Genomic DNA, 20,083 nt, shown 5'->3' on the forward strand with positions numbered 1-20,083 from the left:
AAGTGGTTTGTGGGTTCCCTGTGTCTCCAGCGGAGAAAACAGCACCAGCAGGAGGGCTGCGGAGTACGGCCACGCCCCCCACTCCGGACCTTCTCTTAAGTGACCAAACTGTGTATGGTTCCCCAGTAACACGGTCTGACCCCGCAGGGTGTGGTGGAGAGCCCGGGCTCCCACCCCTGCCGCCCTCAGTAAGTAACTGGGGTCCTTCCCCGCCCCTCGCCGTGTGCGGTTGAAACACGGAATGAAGGAGCTCGGAGGAGAGGCCGTCAGAGGAGACGGCGGCACCGCGCAGGCAAATCAGCGGAGGGCCTTCCCGCAGACACGCAAGTGGAGCTTCCGTCGTCCGTGCATTTGGCCAGAACACGGGACTGACCCGCTTCTGTCTCCACGGGAAAGGGGAGGGAGGCACGTGTCTCGGGGAAGCCCCGTGAGAACGAGGCGGAGACAGCGTGAAGCTTCCACAGGCCTGGAACCCCTGAACACTGCCGGCACCCCACCCCACCCCACCCCACCCTCCACTGTCGCCTGAACCCGGGCAGAGGCTGGAACTGACCCACCGGGACCGGAGCTCAGGCCTCCAGCCGCGGGAACCGGGACCGCGAGGCTCTGCTGTTCCAGCCGCCCCGTGGGCGGCACGAGGTGCAGCCAGGCCTGGGGGCCGCGGGCCGCTGCTCGGTGTGTTCGCGGGCGTGTGGTTCGTAGGGAGACGTCCTCCCCGATGGGGGAGGGGCGGGGGATGTTAACCGGATACTTGTCCGTCTGCACCGGAAACTCCGTGCTCCGCCTCCGGCCCAATAAGGGGCTCTGACAGCATTAGCGTGAAGGGAAGCAAGGGCGTTGTTAGATAGATTTCAGAATGAAGGTAAGTTTCTGAGTGTCGAAGTTCTCTCGCTCGGACAAGCAGAGCAGAGCCCCGCAGGCCTGGGGGCGCCGCGTTCCCGCGGACAGACGGTCCTCCCGGAGCAGCGCCACCTGCAGGGCCTGCGCCGCTGGTGGCGGGACATGCACACACTGCGCAGTGTATTATTTTATTTTAAAAACCAAATGGAACTATGAGCCAATATAGTATGTATAAACATGAGTGTATGTCCGCAGTTACAATATAAAATGCGTTTCTTACTGTGTATCACAGGGTTTTTTTTTTAAGGATTTGAGGTTATATTAAACAAAGATGTGGGAACCTGTCGGGACATCTCAGTGGAGGGACCCCAAATGCGGTTCCCAGGCGCACGGCCTGCAGTGAAGCCCCGTGGCCACTAGGGGGCGCAGGAGCCTCAAGATCCCCCTCTGAGAAGGTAGAGGAAGAGGGAGAAGGGGAAGGGCAATGATCGGATGCAGGGGAGGGGAAGAGGGGATAGAGACAGAGCAGGAGTTCTGCAGCTTTCGGCCTCCGAATGGAGAGACCCGGAGGGCTGACCGGTCCGGCTTGCAGCCTGGAGCCCAAGTCCATCAGTCAGGCCCAAGCGAGACCGCCGGAGCAGGTGCGCCCAGAGCCCTGCGGACCCACGACTGAGACAAAGAAATGTCCCCAGAATCCCCCGAGAGGTTCGGCGTGCGCTCTGAGGCATGATAGCATTAGAATCGTGTCTAGTCACATGCAGCCAGTGCAGAGTAAAGGTTCGCACCATTATTATTACTAGTTTCTCTAATGAAGGTAACTCCTCGCCACTGGTTAGTTCGGAGTCCACTGGGGCTGGTCTGTGCATCCCAGCAGCTGACCCGCCTTGCTGAGCACGACGGTGGGGGAGGGAGGGGCAGGAGGAAGCGCTCCTGCGGCCCCGCCCCAAGGAAGGTGTCGGAGACAGGGTGAACTCCAGGCTTCAAGTGGTTGAAGGGCCCCAGGGGCGAGAAGACGCCCCTGCGCCGGAAAATGCGTTTCCAATCTGCGGACTTCCCCTGAAGTCTAGTGAAGTGAGGAGACAGCACTTTGTCCCACAGTGGAAATAACAGATCTCAGATGCAATGTACCGGAATGGATCAAGTGTATTTGCGGGGAAATGGTGATGACAATTTCTGTCTGTCTCTTATCTCTCTTTTTTCCTGGTCTGAACGCACCAGAGGCTTGGGCACCTGCCTCTCTCACTAACTCTTTCCTTGAACTGTGCAACTGGGAAATAGACTAGGGCCTGGCCGGCAGATGGGATCAAAGGTCAGTACTCCCTGGGGTTGAAACTGAGTTCCCAGCGCGGACTGGACGTCCTGGAGTCAAGGCCTCGGGCGCAGCCCACTTTGGAAACACACAGAGCTCGGACTGAGAGGCATGTGCTGCCACCTTCCTGCACTGGCCAGCCTTTGTGGGCGCCCTGAAGTGAGACGAGCATTGCTGGAGGGCATCCTACTGAGGACGAACAATACCCAACACACACACACAGAGCAGAAGAGATTATCTGAATGCAGGGTTTATCTGATGAAAATGGACTTTTCATGTGTGATGTTCGGTCCCCTTTGCCATTTGCCTCCCAGCACCACATGCAGGTCTGGATGAGAAGTGCATCAGGACTGGAGTTCCTGGGAAACTCCTAGAGATGCAAGACCTTCTACCCAGAAATCCTCAACTGGAGGCTCACATCTAGGGTGGACATTGGCTGCTTCTCTGTGTCAGTGTACCCTGGTCCCTGCAGGGACGGCTGCAATGTTTCCCTGAGTGTGAACATCTCCGGAGAAACACAAACCGACAACTTTCACCTCCAAACCATCGGCCCAAACCACTCCCATCAACATGGTGATGGGCACAGTGCAGTACCTGTCTCTCCCAAACTGCCCTTGTTCACTGAGAAGCAGCAGGGAACAGATGAGGCACAAGGAAGCAGCCACCTCCACCCCAGAACCCACATTCACACCATGGAATGCATCACAGTCCATCAGCCACAGTCACACTCTGCCCTGGGAGCTCAAATCACGGGCTTCAGACCTAAACACAGTGTCTCTGGAGGCCCCAGGCCACAGGTAGACCCTGCTGGCCCCCAAGTTCCCTGACAGACACAGTCACACCCTCTCCTGTCCAACCTCAGAGAACACAGACCCTGCAGCAGAGAGAGGTGAGCACACCTGAAACCCAGGTGCAGCTCAGATGAGGGGCAGAGGGTGGATGGACCCTCTCAGCAACACCCCCATGAACCTTCCTTGGAAAACCTGGACCTGCCCATCGGCCCCTGACAGCACCACCCGTGGGAACCTGAACACGGTGCTGCTTGGGAATGGATCTGAGACCTGAGTGTCACAGGGGCCAGGACAGGTGGCGTGGGCCTGCCCTCTCTCTGTCACTCCTGCACTGGACTCTGCTGTCAAGTCGTTAGCAAACGCCCACAGTGACCCTGTAATTCCTGCACCCTCCTCTGCTCCCACACTGCCCTCTGCTGCTCTGTCCTGGTGCCTCTGCTAAACACACTGTGACACAAGTGACATGAAGCAGGTGTGTGCAGTGAGATACTGCTCACACACCCCCACACCCAGGACTGATTCACGCAGGTGAGCACACAGAGAGACCCAGAGGGAGGGAGTCAGGGCTGGAGCTGGTCTGCACTGCTCCATCCAACACGTGGTCAACGTTCATGCCAATTTTTCCTTCTGGTTTCTGCCCAGCAACTGATGAGACATAGGGCTTCAAGCCAATCAAGGGAATGTCTTCACACAGGGACTTTGCCCTGTTTCTGGCAGAGAGGAAGCTTTCTTTGTCCCCACCCTTCCTTCCACGTCGGAGACTCAACTCTAATGGAGAACGTCCCAGGGGCCTGAGCTCTGGGATCTTCAGCTGGAAGAACGAAGGGGAATTGCGGGGAGCTGGTGAAAGCCAGGGCTCCAGGGCCCCTTGGGAGAGAGGCTGAGAAGTGGCTGAGCCCGCAGGTGGAACGTGGAGCCAGGATAAGGTAAGGTCTGCACTGGGACACCTGTGGGACGGAAACAACGGGAACCAGGGAGCTGGAGGCCTGCCCGTCCCTGGGAACTTCCTGTGGTCAGAGAGGGGCAAGGCCCCTCACAGTCTCTCCTGCTGGTCTCTGGGAACGTATTCTAGGAGATTCTAGAAGAGAGACTGACACCAAACCCAGGTTTGACTGCCTGACGCTCGGCAGCCAATAACTGAGAGACGGACTGGTGGGAGGAAAGTAGGTCCATCCAAGAGCCCCCAGCTCGAGATAATGGGGGTCTCAGCTGAAAGAACGTCTGAACGATTGGACACAGGCAGGGGTTTTTGTAACAACGGAAATGGAAAGAAAAAAACACACACAAGAAAGACACGAGAAGCCGGTGCTGAAAGTTCTCCTTTTGAGGACAAAGTGCAAGCAACACAGTCCGTTCAGATAACTAGTAGAAGGTCAGCAAATCTCCCAGAGCGGAATGATCCCGCTGAGTAGCGGCAAGGTGAGGAGTCAAGATGTCCTTTCTGCTGTGCGGAGCACGGCCTGCAGGGGGCAGCAGTGGGACCAGGGACTCAGAGGGGCGGGGTCTGCCTTCCTCAGAGGGTGATTCTGGGGGCAGGCAGCTGGCTGTGGCAGGGAAGTGTGGGTGAGTGGAGGAATTCTGAGTTCGTTCCCACAGGAGAGCCCCGCACTTCCTGATGGAGAGGGTTAAGGTACGTCCATTACCATTCCCTGCTTTATGGGTGATTTCCGTGTTGGGATCCAAGGTGAAGAAAATCCCCAGGGGACATCTGCAGAGGAGACTCTGGGTCAGCAGCCATTGCGTTTGCACGCCCCCTGTCGGCCCTGGGGAGGCACCGTCTCCATGTGGAATTCTCCCCTTTCTCCCAGGTCGTCACTGCTACCCAGCCCCTCCTGGAGTCTCTGTCTGCACAGCAGGGAACGATGGTGAGGCGCCTGGTCCCCCGTCTGCCTGCCCTCCCTGTCTGCCTCGCCGTGGTCCAGCTGCTCAGCCCCTGCTCAGGTAGGACCTGCTCTGCGTTTGTGCATCTGAACCTTTACCTTTGGGGCCCAGTCAGAACCCTGGACTCCCCCCACCCCTGCAGACCACACCTGTGTGAGGACTGAGTTCCTGTCTAGGAGTCTCTCCCTCCCCCTTCCTGCTGGGTCACCCCCTGGCCCTCTGGCCCCAGCTCCCTCTGACGGAGCCCCCCCTTCTGATGACCAGCTCAGTTTGCTGTGGTTGGACCCCCCGAGCCCATCCTGGCCATGGTGGGTGAAGACGCTGAGCTGCCCTGTCACCTGTCCCCGGAGATGAGCGCTGAGAACATGGAGCTGATGTGGGAGCGACTCAGCCCCAGGCAGGTAGTGCACGTGTACGCACACGGGCAGGAGGACACGCCGGCAGCAGAGTATGGAGGGAGAACTTCGATGTTAAGAGAGGGCATCACTGCGGGGAAGGCTGCTCTGCAGATTCGAGATGTCAGAGCCTCTGACAGAGGAAACTACCTGTGTTATTTCCAAGATGGAGACTTCTATGCAAAAGCCCAGGTGGAGCTGAAGGTTGCAGGTAAGACTCAGGTTTGATCTGTGCCTGTTTCCTGTGGGGTCAGGGGCAGAGGCTCCAGGCCCACCTGAGAGCTCTCCCTGCTCCTCACCAGCACCTGCCCCCCCACCTCCCTCCCTGCTTCTCTGAGGCCCGAGACAGACCCAGGTTGTCCCCCAGGAAGGGCTCCTCCTGCATCCAGTAAAGAGTCCCTCACGCCACCCACAGGCCTCAGCAGGGAAGTGGAGGTCGGGGACAGGAAGGAGGAGCAGACCTCTTCCCCCGCAGTGGGTGGCACACGGGTGTTTGGGTGCAGCATGTCCCAGACAGTGGCCATGGCCCCCAGGTGCCTGCTGCTGTGGGTCCAGGGGGCTGAGCTGCAGGAACCACACCTGTGGTGCCCACACCCTCCACCCAAAGGCCCCGGGACACACGTGCAGTTGAACAGGGTGTGTCCATCCCTGGAGCAGTGAGGGGGAACGCACAGGGGAGGAAACCGGGGTGTCTAAGAGAGGGGGTGTCAGGGAGGACTTGGTGTGACCCCTGGGCTGTCAGGGGACTTGGGGGGATGTGGAAGCAGGGCTCTGCTCTGGGCTGGATGCTGTCAGGAAGGTGCAGGGTGTCATGGGTCCCTCCCAGCCAGGACAGGGGAGGGTGGTCACTGCTGTGGTCTGCACACTGTTCCTGCTTCCTCTGTGCTCAGACCGACTGCTGAGTGGTCTTGACTGTGTCCTGACCCGTCCCAGTGACAGAGTGACCTTGTCTGAGGTGCTGCCCCGTGAAAGTGCTCGTGTCCGGGTGTCAGGGCTGCACTTCACCTTCTCAGGACACAGCCCTGCCCTGGGCTTCTGCCTGGTGGGTCCCTGGGGAGCCCGGCAGGGGATGGACTATGGGGTTCCTGGCCTTGTCCCTGCAGGGCCTCCTGAGCCAGACACTGTCCCTCCCTGGAGATCACAGGTCCTTTGAAGAAAGTCTTCCCTGTCCAACCCTCACTCCTGGGGAATCCCTGCTGGGCTCATCCATGGTGGGTGTGCCCCTCCCTGCTGTGGAGACCCCCACCAGTGCAGAGGGCTCCCCAGGATTCAGACTCACTGTTCCTCCCCAGCACTGGGCTCTGACCCCCACGTTGAAATGAAGGGCTACGAGGCTGGAGGGATCCGTGTGGAGTGCACGTCTGCCGGCTGGTACCCGCAGCCCCAGATCCAGTGGAGAGATGCCAGGGGACACAGCTTGTCTGCTGAGGTGGCCACAGAGGCCGCAGACCCCCAGGGCCTTTATGCAGCCTCAGCCTCTGTGATCCTGGAAGGTGGCTCTGGGGAAGGGGTCTCCTGTGTCATCAGAAACCCCCTGCTGGGCCAGGAGAGGTCAGCCAGGCTTTCCATCCAAGGTGAGTGCCCTGCCCACTGCCCTGGGCTCCTGGGTGCCCCTGGGGGAAGGTGTGGTTGTCTGCTGCTGACCTGGGTCTGTGCAGGGAACAGAAGGGACAGAGCAGGGTCCTGCTGCTCCTTCCTCATGAAGCTGTTTGTGTCACAGACACCTGAGCACTTCTTGTGTGCCACTAGCTGTGACGGACAATGGGAAATAGGGACAAATGGTCAAGATCAGCAAGGACATGGTAAAAGGGGAGAAAACATGTAGTATGTAAATATTTTAAAATATGTAAAAATATATCAAATTTTAATGTATAAAACAACCCATTAGAAAATATGCAAAAACAAGAATTATCATAGTTCTGTCCAATATGGAGTCGTAGGTAAAAGTCTTCGCTTCCTAGCACAACCAAAAGAAGGATAAAAAAACAATCTAAAAACCATAAACAACCAGAGGTGCTAGAAAATCAAGCTGCACAGAAATCCGACACCCAAGGAGTTAAAGAACATTCACCCAGATGGGTGGGAGGGCGGAGATGGACAGCCAAGCAGAGAGGACCTGCAGCAAGGTTGGGGCTCCGCAGGCAAGGTGGGGCTGCCTGATCGGGAAATTAAAGACGCAAAGCTAGCTGTAAACTGCGCTGGGGAGGTGCCACTGGGGAGAAAATCCCAGTTTCACAGGAGAGAGTTCGTTGGAAAGTGGGGCTGCAGCAGATCAGGCAAGCCACATTGCCACTCTCTGATCCCTGCCCCACAGACAGCACCACCACCGCACAACAAAGAGGGTTGCCCTGCCCAGGTGAATACCTAAGGCCCCACCCCTGACAACATAATGGTGCACCGACACAAAGAAATATGTCCCAAATGAAAGAACAGATCAAAGCTCCAGAAAAAGAGCTAAGTGACCAGGAGATAGCCAACCTATCTGATGCAGAGTTCAAAACACTGGTAATCAGGCTGCTCACAGAACTGATTGAGCTCAGTTGAAAAATGAAGGAACACATGAAGGCTACCCAAAATGAAATGAAGCAGAAAATTTAGGAAACCAACAGTGATGGGAAGGAAACCAGAACTCAAATCAATGATTTGGAACAAAAGGAAGAAATAAACATCCAACCAGAACAGAATGAAGAAACAAGAATTCAAAAAAAATGAGGAGAGGCTTAGGAAACTCTGGGACAACTTTAAACACTCTAACATCAGAATCACAGGGGTGCCAGAAGGAGAAGAACAAAAATAAGAAGTTGGAAACTTATTTGAACAAATAATGAAGGAGAACTTCCCCAATCTGGCAAAGGAAATAGACTTCCAGGCAGCCCAGAGAGTCACAAAGAAGTTGAACCCAAAGAGGAACACACCAAGACACATCATCATTAAGTTACCCAAGATTAAAGATAAAGAGAGGATCTTAAAAGCAGCAAGAGAGAAGGAGACAGTTACCTACCAAGGAGTTCCCATAAGACTACCAAATGATTTCTCAAAAGAAAGCTCACAGGCAGGAAGGGGCTGGAAAGAAGAATTCAAAGTCACGACAGGCAAGGACCTACATCCAAGATGACTCTATCCAGCAAAGCTCTCATTTAGAATGGAAGGGCAGATAAAGTGCTTCCCAGGTAAGGTAAAATTAAAGGAGTTCATCATCACCAAGCCCTTGTTATATGAAATGTTAAAGGGACTTATCTAAGAAATGGAAGAAGATCAAAAACTATGAATAGTAAAATGACAACAAACTTAGAACTGTCAACAACTGAACCTAAAAAAGTGAAAACAAAAACTAAGTAAACAACTAGAACAGGAACAGAATTAGAGAAATAGACATCACATGGAGGGTTTTAGTGGTGAGGGGGAGGGGAAAAATGTGGGGATAGGTAGAGAGAATAAGAAGCATAACTGGCAGGCATAAAGTAGACGAGGAAAGGTTAAGAATGGTATAGGAAACAGAAGTCAAAGGATTTATATGTACAACCCATGGACAGGAACTAAGGAAGGGAATGCTGGAGGGTTGGGGGATGCAGGGCAGAGTGGAGATAAAAGGGGGGACATTGGGAAAACAGCAATAGCATAATCAATAAAATACACTTCATTCTTTTTTATTTTCATTTTTATCAGTTCACAGAAAAGTAAATAACTTATGAAAGCATGCCAATCTCACTGACTAGGGAGATGATTTCCGCCCATGAGACTGGCAACAAACGAAGAAAGAAGGTGCTTGATAATGCCCCCTGATGGGGCGACTGTGGGGAGGCAGCCACCCTTAGATGTTTTGTTGCTAAAATTTTGTATATTTTGGGTGCTACTTGGCATAATGTCTACTGGGGCAATAGAGTAATCTTTATCCAAACTATTTATTTATTGATCCAAATTACCACTTCTGAGAATTTATCTGACAGATCAGCTTCCATTACTGTGAAATGCCTCATAGACAAGGTTACTTCCTGCACCGTTAACTGTAACAACAAAGAGTAAGAGACGGTGCAAGTGCCCCCGAGGGGCCGTGTGTGCAGGGGGCGCTGCCCTGTGAGAGCAGACACAGACCTGCCCCCTGTGCTGAGGCGGGAAGGCCGCCCAGACCCGGGGGAGCAGAGGGAAGAACCTGCAGAGTAGCCGGTATAGACTGACATGCTTGGTATGAACAAGAAAAAACATAAGAATCTATTTATATTTTTAAAATTTAACAAACACTTGCATGGCACTCACTGTGTGCCAGGCACTGGATAAGCATTAATTTAATCCTCTTACTGAACAGGACACCAGGAAGGAATGGTTGGGTCATTAGTTCAAGGTCACAGAGCTAGTCAGGCAGGAGATCCTGAATTTGAAGGCTGGCCCTCCAGCCCCGACGTTCAGGTTCTTAATCACCAGAGTAAGATTCTAACCAGAAGCTAGTCAGTGGGGGGCGGAGGGAGTGGACTGAGATTTCAACGATTCTGTACGCCTTGTTGGTATTTGAACTGTTCCCATGTGAGAGGCGGTCCTTTCCGGACACCACTGTGTGACGGTGAGGGGTCTGGGCACTTCGGGAACACAATGGTCTCTCAGCGGCTGAGGCTCACCCTTCGCAGGCCCCTTCTTCCGGAGCGCGCAGCCCTGGGTGGTGGCCTTCGCGGTGACCCTGCTGGTTCTGCTGGTGACCCTGGCGGGGGCAGGGAGTTTCCTTTGGAGACAGCAGAGGAAGACCGAGGTTCTGCGGCAGGAGAAGATGAGGGAGCAAAGAAACAACGGTGAGACCCCGCCGCAGGAGGGCGCCACCTCCCCACCCCAGCCGGCACCCAGCGCGCGGAAACTCCCCTGGGTCCTGCTCTCAGGACTTTCTTTTTCCTGCTTATTTTCAGAAAGGCTGCAGGAGGAACTCAGTAAGTCCTGATCCCCAGCCCCGCGCATCCTGGGGACCCTGGTGACACACGTCACCGACTCCTGTTGTTCCCTGCAGGGTGGAGAAGGTTCCAGTACCTACCACGTGAGCGCCCCAGGACCCGCATCTCAGCCTCTCTGCTCTGAATATTTCAGCCCCTCCCCTCTCCTCTAACTGCCCAGGGGAAGGATGAGGAGGCTGATGGGAGAACCAGGCATGTGGTCTGTCTCAGTGGGGAAGGGGCTGCGGATCTCTCTCCACCAGGGGGCGCTCATGAGGCACATCCCGGCAACCCCAGAAAGGACAGTGGGCGGGGCAGGTGATTCAGTGTGGGAGTCCTTCCCTCCCTGATTGGTTCACAAACTCTGTAGACCACTAGGAAGAAAAACAGAAGGTAAGAAACGTGTCCCTTAAAAACAGGAGTGGCTGTGTCAGTTGTCACAGATTCATCATCACTGCTAAAAAAATAGTACCTGAATTTTTCCCATTAAGTTGTCCAGTTGTTTCTGGAAGTAGGCAGGAAATAATACAGATTGAGGTGGATGGATTCTAGCACACAGGTGCACACACGTGTGCCCAGGGCGACCCTATGCCCAGGTGCACCCAGGTCCTGGAGTAAAGTGGTCACCCCTCATCCGAGGGGGATGTGGTCCAAGATCACAGGTAGCACCAAGCACTGACTATATGAGGTTTTTCCTTTTCACATAAGGAGGCTTCTCATTGGCACACCAGCATTGCAGCATCACTGTTCTTGCACGTTGGAGTCATTATTAAGTAAAATATGGGTGACTAAAGAGCAGCGCTGTGACACTGGGGCCATCCATGTGTCACAGAGACACTCAGAGACTGGCGGGGGTGGGGAGATGCTGGGTGGACCTGCTGGACTTGGGGAGATTCCTAAGAGGGCAGGTTGCAGCAGACAGCAGGGGACCTCATCATACTACTCAGATTGGCGTGCAATTTAAAACTTCTGAATTGTTTCTTTCTGCAATTTTCCATTTTTTTATTTTCTGGCTATAGATGATAGAAGGCAAACAAACTTTAGAAAGCAAACTGTATAAGCGGTGCCTCCTGCACAGACAGGGACAGAACAGCTGTGCGGTGACCCTGGGACACCCCCTGCAGGGCGCCTGGGGGTCCTGAGCTGCAGCTGATGGAAAGAGGAGGGGGAGCCAGGGAGGGAACAGGCAGAGGGGGAGGGGGGAAGGGTGGGGGGCACACAGGAAGATGACAGGGGGCACAAGGGAGAGGAAGGAACCAACTCAGAAAGGACAGTTCAGGTGACCGTCTGTCTCCATTGCAGGTGAGGAGTGGTCTCAGGCCTATGCAGGTGAGTGAGCCTGAGGCTCTCTCGTTTCCGGCTCCTGTGTGGGAAGCACGTGCAGCCTTTCCTGCTGGGTGAGGGGCCATCCCATCCAGCTCAGAGGCTCATTCTCTGTGTCTGCACCACCCCCTCCTGTCTGGTCACTCAGAGAGGACCTTCCAGACCCAGTGTCCCTCACCCTGCTGACACTCACGCCCACACCTGGCACAGCCTGGTCGTGTCCCCACGGCCCCAGCGTGATGGAGGGAAGCCCAGCACTGGGAGAGGGTGCAGCCTGGCCCGCAGAGCTGCAGATGAGGGGAGGAGAGAGAAGAGGCTCAGTGAGGACAGTGGGTGGGGGGAGGACGGAAAGAATGACCTTTCCTTGTCTGTGTCTCCTTCCTTCCAGAGTGGAAGACGGCCCTCTTCCAGCCTGGTGAGTGGGTCCCTCTGTGTCCCCAGGACAACCCCCGAGGGCCCCTGCTCCCTCTTTCCTCTCCAACTCTTGCCTGAGGGAGGTGACCTGAGGTCGTGGTCTCAAAGGTGTGCCCACCTGCTGCCCAGGGACCAGGGACAGCAGCTGTCCTGGGGTCCACAGGTCTCTGTGGGAGGAAGAGGCAGGAGGGGTGGGGCTGGAGGGAGGGGCTGCAGGGGGGGGGGAGGGGGGACCTGACCAGGCTCAGGCTGCCCCAGGTCCTGCAGGAAGGGACTAGGGGGGATGGCAGGAGGCTGCTCAGTGAGGGCACAACAGACCGCTGTGGTTCCTTGGCTTTGCTGATGGTCCCATTCAGGGCAGGTCGGGGCCCCCACTCACTGGAGTTTGGCCTCCAGCCCAGAGCCTGGTCTTGAAGGCTGGGGCTCTGAGGTCCAGGAACCATGGCTGACCCCACGCCCTCTGACCCCCCTGCAGCGGATGTGTTTCTGGATCCAGACACGGCGCACCCCAACCTCCATGTTTTTGATGATAACAGGAGCCTGCAGCAGGCAGACACACGGCAGAACCTGCCAGAAAACCCCAAGAGATTTCAGAGGAATCACTGTGTGCTGGGCTGTGAGAGCTTCACCTCAGGGAGACACTTCTGGGAGGTGGAGGTGGGGGGCAGGGCACAGTGGTGTGTTGGGGTGTGCAGGGAGAGTGTGGAGAGAAAACACCGGGTTAACATTAACCCAGAGAATGGATTCTGGGTCATGGGGCGGTATCCTGGGAGTGACTACCGGGCTCTCACATATCCCCGGACCACACTGACCAACGTGAGCCCTCCTGAGAGGGTGGGGGTTTTCCTGGACTATGAGGTGGGCGAGGTTTCCTTCTACAATGCCCTCGACGGGTCTCACATCTTCACCTTCCCGCACACCCGCTTCTCTGGGCCTCTGAGGCCTGTTTTCTGGATTTGGACAGATAAGTCCACTCCCCTGACCGTTTGCCCAGCACAGAAAGGAGGGGGGAGGTCCCGTGTGCCTGACCCAGGTTCTTACTCATCAAATAAGACCCAAGAGTCTTTCGACTCATTTCTTGGGAGTGAGAGCTATGAGGCTGAAGAAACGTCTCTGCTTCCTGCTGCCTGGAGCTGAGGGCCTCCTGAACAGCAAACCTCTCAGCAAGAAATCACTTACAAAGAACTCATGAGTGATGGACTTTACTAATATTCATTCATATTTCCTGAGAGTTAAGAAGACAAGGGTGCAGACAGTGAGTTAACTTTCCAAAGGTGAGTCAGGGGCTTTGAACGACCAGAGCTGACATTTACAGGTGACTTCCCATGTACAAGTGCTGTGCTACCTGCTTCAGGTGAAACTCATCCTCACAACCACCCTGTGAGGCAGCCTCATTATGAAAGTGTGGAAACTGAGGCAGGGCCAACTTCACTGAGGTACATAATTCACACGGAATCTAGTGCTGCTGGGAGATGGTCATCCCCTGCCCCTCCCCCTCCCTCTGGTCTGTCCCTTTGCAGCTGAGTGTCCTGTTGGGCAGGGTCATGGGCAGCCCTGAGGGTCCCTCCCAGGGCACCAAGGGTAAAGGTCACTGCAGATGACTGTGAAAGCCACACCCACTGGGATCCTTCAAGGTCAACTGTCAGAGCCATGGCCCACCCTTCACTGACGGGCTCTGCAGGACGCCGTGGTCCAGGGGATGAACTCACAGTGACCCCATCACACAGGCTGAGAAGGGACCAGCGGCCACTTTCTGAAGCAGCCTGTGACCCGTGGGCACAGAGCACACCCACCCTCCCACCTCCCACCTGGAGGTCCTCTGTGAGCAGGACGGTGGGGGGAGGGGGCAGATGGAAGTCGGTGGAAGTTTCATCACACGGTGGGACCCATGTCCAGGACAAGGGCGCCCTCCACTGACCACCCACTGAGGTTCCCGAGGTTCCTGTCACCTGTGGGTCCTGGAAAAAGGCCCCTCTTCCTCCTCATCATCATCACTGTGACTGTTCACTGTGTGTCCCCTCCCCCCGAATGTGGGTATTATGCCACATATGTAAATAAAGTTGTCAATAATAGTCATGTTTCAGTGGAGTTCTTTCTAGATCTAACCCCATGGATAACTCACCAGGTTCACAGTTTAGTTCCCTGGCACATTGTTTCCCAATCTTTATTGGGTTAACTTTCTATTTTTGCTGTAATAGTATAAATGTCATGACCTAATACAACACAAATCTGTTATCTCACAATTTTCTGGGTCAGAATCCAGCACGGCTCTCGCCAGTCTGTGTTTAAGGTGTCTGCAAGCTGCTATTTATTTTTTTTGTTTGCTTTTATTTTGGGGGTGACCCAGGGACCAGTCTGCGTTGCTCACTCTGGCTGCTGGCAGAGCTGAGTTCCCTGCAGTGACGGGACCCAGGTGGCCCCTCTTGCTGCTGTCAGAGGAGCTGAGACCCTCCAGACTGGGGACGTCTGGGGTCGTTCTCTCAGGGACAGGTGTGAGGGAACAAGTCAGCTGAAGGGAACGACAAGGGGACAGAGTCCCAGGAGCGGAGTCACTGGAGGTGGGGCCCTTGCTCGTGAGCTACCTGCAGTGTCCAGTGGAGACGGTGCCGAGGACGAACGACCTTTGTGAGCAGGGGAGGGTGGCCCTGCTCCTTCACGGTGTCACAGCCCAGGACAGCGCCATCCACCACTGTCATTTCCAACCAGCCTCATCCTGAGATGAGGCCATCATGTGCCTGAGGGTGGCAGGTCCCTTGTTTCTCTTTGGTGACTTTTTCACTGTGTGACCCTTGGGGATAGTTTCTCTTGGCACTTCAGGCCCCCACAGACCAGCAGGTGTTTGTCGAGGGTCCTGTCTACCCTGGCAGGGGCCTCCTCCTGCCCGAGGGCCCAGTGAGGGGGTGTGTCCTGCTGAGCTGTGGGCATTGAGTCCTGAGAAGCACAGTGAGCTCAGTGGGGCCGTGAGCAGGGGAGAAGGTGGAACCCCACGGAGTAGCCCCTGCTGCTGCTCAGAGATCTCTAAGGGTCCTTGCCTGTCACGTGCTTTGGAATGAGACATTTTAGATATTTTTGTTTGTTCTCAGGTGTAGGGCCTATGCCCCTCATTGAAATGAAGGACCATAAGGATGGGGGTTTCTGGCTGGTGTGCACCTCCACAGGGAGGTGCCCAGAGCCCCATGCAGTGTGGGGGACCCCTATAGTGAGCTCATGCCCACCCTGCAGGAGGCTCACACCGAGGACACAGACGGCCTCTACAGGGTCACCATGGCCGTGACCATCAGGGACAGCTCTGTGAGGACAAACCCTGCTCTGTCAGTAACACCTGCTGGGCCAGGAGAGGGGCTCTGGGGTCTTCCTTCCAGGTTAGCTCCCTGCCCTCTGGGGGCCCAGCCCATGGACACAGGACCCTCAGCAGACAGTTGGGAGCCTGAGTGGGGCTGGGGGAGGGGCAGGGCTGGGAGGGTCCTGGGCCCTGAGGAGCTCAGGCTGCAGCTGAGCTGAGGCCTCTCCCTTCCTCACAGGGGGCATCACAGAGTCTCCCATCCCAGGATCAGGAGCCTTGTCCCTGAGGATAAATTTGATCATTTTTCCTTGTTCTGTTTCTGATGCTGCAGCTACGGTTGTGTGTTCAGAACAATCCCACACCATGGAGAGTGGTGGGGGCAGGGGGCTGTGTGCACCTGGGGGTGCTGATGCTGAAGCCTCCCCTCCTGCCCATTGGGGTTTTCCAAGGATGGACCTGGGACAGTCAGTGTCTACAGACACTCATAAAGTCACTCAACAAACACTTAGCAAGGATCACATATGTTCTAGGCTCAGTTCTAGAAACAGAAGATAAATCAGGGAACAAAATGCATGAACACCCCTTCCCTTATGGGGCTCACACTGTAGAGAAACAGAAAGTAATCTATAAAACACTTAACTAAAGCCAGTAGTAACATAATTAATTAAAGTATTACATCAGATGATGATGAGTGCTTAGAAAAACTAATCTGGGGAGAGTGTGTAGAGGGCTAGAGGCAGGGGAGCTGTGATGGAACCGGAAAGGTGAGGGAAGGCTTCACTGAAAAGGTGACAACAGAGTTTGAACTTCCGGTCAAGATAGAGGTGTAGGTAGACACACTGTTAGTCCTCACACAAACAAAAGAAGGAGAACAACAATTTAAAGACAAAAAACAGCCAGAATTGACAGAAAATCGAACTGTATGGAAGTCCAACAGCCAAGGTGTTAAAGAAGAAACATCCATCCAGACGGGTAGGAGGGGTGGAGATGGGCAGCTGGGCGGAGAGGACTCTCTGCAAAGTGGTGGTGGAAGACCGGGCAGGTAAGGCGGCCACTAGTGGAGTGGGTGGTCCCACATTCACATGCAGATAAACTGGGAGGAACACCTGGGGAATGGGACAGACTGCACAACCCAGGGCCCCAGTGCGGGGAAATAAAGCCTCGAACCTCTGATTGAAAACACCTTCGGGGTTGAGATAGCAGTGGGAGAGACTCCCAGCCTCACAGAAGAGTTCATGGAGAGACCCACAGGGTCCTAGAACATACACAAACCCACCCACCTGGGAATCAGCACCAGAAGGGCCCACTTTGCTTTTGGGTAACAAGTGACTGAAAACCAGCAGAGAACAGAGCTAGCATGATTGTTCCCTCTTGGACCCTCCCCCACACACAGCGTCACAAGCAACCACGTGGGTTGCATGGCCCTGGCAAACACATAAGTCTCTGGCCCTTATATGAAGCAGGCACCCAAACAACAACAAAATAGCACAAATGAAAGAACATATCAAAGCACCAGAACAAATACAACTAAATGACAAAGAGATAGCCAACCTATCAGATGCACAGTTCAAAACAGCCCGGTAATGCTCACAGGATGCTCACAGGATTTGTTGAATTTGGTAATAAATTAGATGACAAAAATGAAGGCAATGCTAAGTGAAATAAAGGAAAAGGTACAAGGAACCAACAGTGATGAGAAGGAAACTGGGACTCTAATCAATGGTGTGGACCAGAAGGAAGAAAGAAACATTCAACCAGAAAAGAATGAAGAAACAGGAATCCAAAAAAATAAGGAGAGGCTTAGGAACCTTGAGGACATCTTTAAATGTTCCAACATCTGAATTATAGGGGTGCTAGAAGGAGAAGAGGAAGAGCAAAAATTGAAAATTTATTTGAACAAATAATAAAGAACTTCCCCAATCTGGCAAAAAAAAAATAGACTTCCAGGAAGTCCAGGAAGCTCAAAGAGCCCCAAAGAAGGTGGACCCAAGGAAGAACACACCAAGGCACATCATAATTACATTAGCCAACATTAAAGATAAGGAGAGAATCTTAGAAGCAGCAAGAGGAAAGAAGACAATTACCTACAAAGGAGTTCATATGAGACTGTCAGCTGATTTCTCAAAAGAGACCTTACAGACAAGAAGGAGCTGGAAAGAAGTATTCCAAGTCATGAGAGGCAAGGACCTACATCCAAGGTTACTCTATCCAGCAAAGTTTTCATTTAAAATGGAAAGGCAGATACAGTGCTTCTCACATAAGGTCAAGTTAAAGGAGTTCACCATCACCAAGCCTTTATTATATGAAACATTAAGGGGGCTTTTCTGAGAAAAAGAAGATTAAAAATATGAACAGTAAAATGACAGCAAACTCACAATTATTAACAATCACACCTACAGCAAAAACAAAAGCAAACTAAGCAAACAACTAGAACAGGGACAGAATCACAGAAATGGAGATCACATGGAGGGTTATCAGTGGGAAGGGGAAGAGGGGGAAGTACAGAGAAAAAGTAGCATAGATGGTAGGTAGAAAATAGACAGGAGCAAGTTAAGAATAGTATAGGAAATGTAGAAGCCAGAGAACTTATATGTATGACCCATGGACATGAACTAAAGAAGGAGGACATGGGTAGGGGAGTGCAGTGTGGAGGGAAATAAAGGGGAGGGTGGAATGAGACAACTGAAATAGCATAATAAATAAAATATATTTTTAGAAAAAGGTGACAACAGAGCAAGTGAGGGGTGAGCACCAGGGAGCAGGAGGGGCAGGTGCCCAGGGCCTGAGGCAGCAGCACGTCTGGCAGTTTCGAGGAACCCGAGAGGCAGGTGTGGGTGGAGGGACTGAGTGCAGGGAGAATGGGAGGAGGGGGTGCGGACCTGGAAGGGGCCCAGACCAGACGGGGTAAAGCAGGTGACAGGGAGCCTGTGGTGGAGTCTCAGTGAGACAGGAGCCGCTGCAGGGACTAGAGCAGAGCAGCAAGGTGACCTGGAGGAGGGAGCTGTGTGAGGACGGACTGCACGGATGTCTGCAGAAGATGAGGGAGGAGGTTGCACTGACCAGGACACAGTGAGGGTGGCTCAGCGGGGACGGTGACGGTTGTTGGTTTTTATTCACCTGGTCCTTCCAACGGAAACTGCAGGTGTTTCTGCTCTTCGGTCTCCTCAGCCCTGTCAAGTAACAAAAATGAAAGTATTTGTTAATGAGTTTGACATCCTTTGTTCAAAAGAAAACCACCTATGAACTGGGGGAGCTGTAGGGCCTCACCCGCAGGGAATCCTCTCCCTGAGGAGTTTGGGGCAAGAACAAGGGGCACAGAGGAGGGAACAGACGTCACTGACGAGGAGGTCGGGGTCTCCTTGTGAGGCAGCAGGTCCCGAGTTCTGCGGGCAGGTGAGTGGCCCGAAGTGCTTCACCGGGAGGTGGAGGGGACAGGGTCCCCCGTGTATGAAGCCAGTTTGGGAAGTCTGCAACCAAACAGAGTCCCAGAGACCATCTGTTTGTGATAGAAAAGGGGGCACATCTCAGGACGTGGAGAGAAAGTAGGAGACACTAACTTCAGCTCCTTTGCTAAACTCTCTGCTCACTCAGTGCCCAGGTGTGCTCTCCCTGAGGCCCCGCCCCTCACTCAGCAGGTGGACATGCAGCCTCAAGGCTCTCCTCTGTGAGCTGCCTGGGGTCTGGGATCACGGGGCCTTCATGGAGGTTTAAACCTGTGGGTATGTCCCCCCCCCGGCTTCCTGGGTCCCCCTGAGCACCTAGGCCTCACCCTGAGACTTCCTGTGCAGCTGACGTGCTCCTGGACCCAGACACTGCTCACCCTGAGCTCTTCCTGTCCCAGGACCAGAGGAGGGTGGGGTGGGGCCCCTCCAGGCAGATCCTGCCCAACAACCCCAAGACACTCGACTGCCGGCCATGCGTCTTGGGTGTGCAGGGTTTCTCCTCGGGGAGACACTACTGGGAGGTGGAGGTAGGAAATGTGATGGTGTGGGCCGTGGGGGTCTGTGCAGACCGTGTGCAGAGGAAGGGGGAAGCCCTGCTGGGCCCTCAGAATGGCTTCTGTACCCTGGGGCTGCTTGGACACCAGTGCCGGGTCCTGTCCTCCCCTGAGAAGACCCTTCCCCTGAAGGAGCGCCTTCACCAGGTGGCCGTCTTCCTGGACTACGAATGTGGAGACGTCTCCTTCTACAACATGAGGGATCAGTCCCACATCTACACGTGTCCCCGCTCCCGCTTCTCTGGGCCCCTGAGGCCCTTCTTCAGGCTGGGCTCTGATGACAGCCACCTCTTCCTCTGCCCAGCATTCACGGGGGCCCAGGGAGTCACTGTGCCTGAGGGTAGCCTGGTTCTCCATGGAGCAGGGACCCACCGCAGCCACCAGACCCAGCGCCCTGGTCTCAGAGCCCAGAAGAGAAGCCCTGGCTCTCCCTGCTCACACAGCACAGCACCTAGAGGACTCGGCCCCTCCCTCTGGGCACATCAGAGAACCTGCCCCACAGGCCAGGGACTCCCTCCAGTCCCAGCCCATCCCCCCCTCAGCCTGTTGCTCTAGCAGCTGGTGAGCTTGTCCCCACGGGGCAGGGGCCAGTCTCAGGGGAGCCAGTGCTTGCACGTGGCTCCCAACCAAGGACAATGTGGGACAGTGACAGGCTGACAGCCTGCTGCCCTGACATCAGGGTGACCTGTCAGCATGGGACCTGAGGTGACACCAGACTCTGTGGACTCGGGGTGAGGACAGCAGGATGCACCAGGACCTGAGGGGTGAGGAGCCACCACTGGGGGTCAGAGATGGAGGAAGGGGGACTGATAGCTGGGAGGGTCCAGGCTGTTGGGGTGGTTTCCCCCCCATGACAGCCAGGGGTCCAGCACCAGAAGGTCCATCCCCACCGTCCCCCAGAGCTCCAGGCCTCAGAGCGAAGCTCCAGGATGGAAGGATC

The 20,083-nt window shown here is 54.7% G+C and overlaps 2 protein-coding genes across 2 annotated transcripts; both read left to right on the forward strand.

Annotated features, from left to right (window-relative positions):
- The first annotated feature begins 4,697 nt into the window (after nt 1–4,697).
- LOC114489486 (butyrophilin subfamily 3 member A3-like) lies at nt 4,698–13,000 on the forward strand. Its single transcript, XM_028503452.2, has 7 exons — nt 4,698–4,881; nt 5,086–5,427; nt 6,509–6,790; nt 9,836–9,994; nt 11,429–11,455; nt 11,838–11,864; nt 12,339–13,000. Exons 1-7 carry the CDS (start codon nt 4,803–4,805, stop codon nt 12,998–13,000), a joined length of 1,578 nt encoding a protein of 525 aa, XP_028359253.2. The 5' UTR covers nt 4,698–4,802.
- Nucleotides 13,001–16,133: 3,133 nt separating this feature from the next.
- LOC114489487 (butyrophilin subfamily 2 member A2-like) lies at nt 16,134–19,698 on the forward strand. The gene is made up of 2 exons (XM_036015785.1): nt 16,134–16,188; nt 18,902–19,698. Exons 1-2 carry the CDS (start codon nt 16,134–16,136, stop codon nt 19,696–19,698), a joined length of 852 nt encoding a protein of 283 aa, XP_035871678.1.
- The last annotated feature ends 385 nt before the right edge of the window (nt 19,699–20,083 follow it).

The sequence above is a fragment of the Phyllostomus discolor genome, chromosome 14 (assembly GCF_004126475.2).
Source record: "Phyllostomus discolor isolate MPI-MPIP mPhyDis1 chromosome 14, mPhyDis1.pri.v3, whole genome shotgun sequence".
Classification (NCBI taxonomy): domain Eukaryota; kingdom Metazoa; phylum Chordata; class Mammalia; order Chiroptera; family Phyllostomidae; genus Phyllostomus; species Phyllostomus discolor.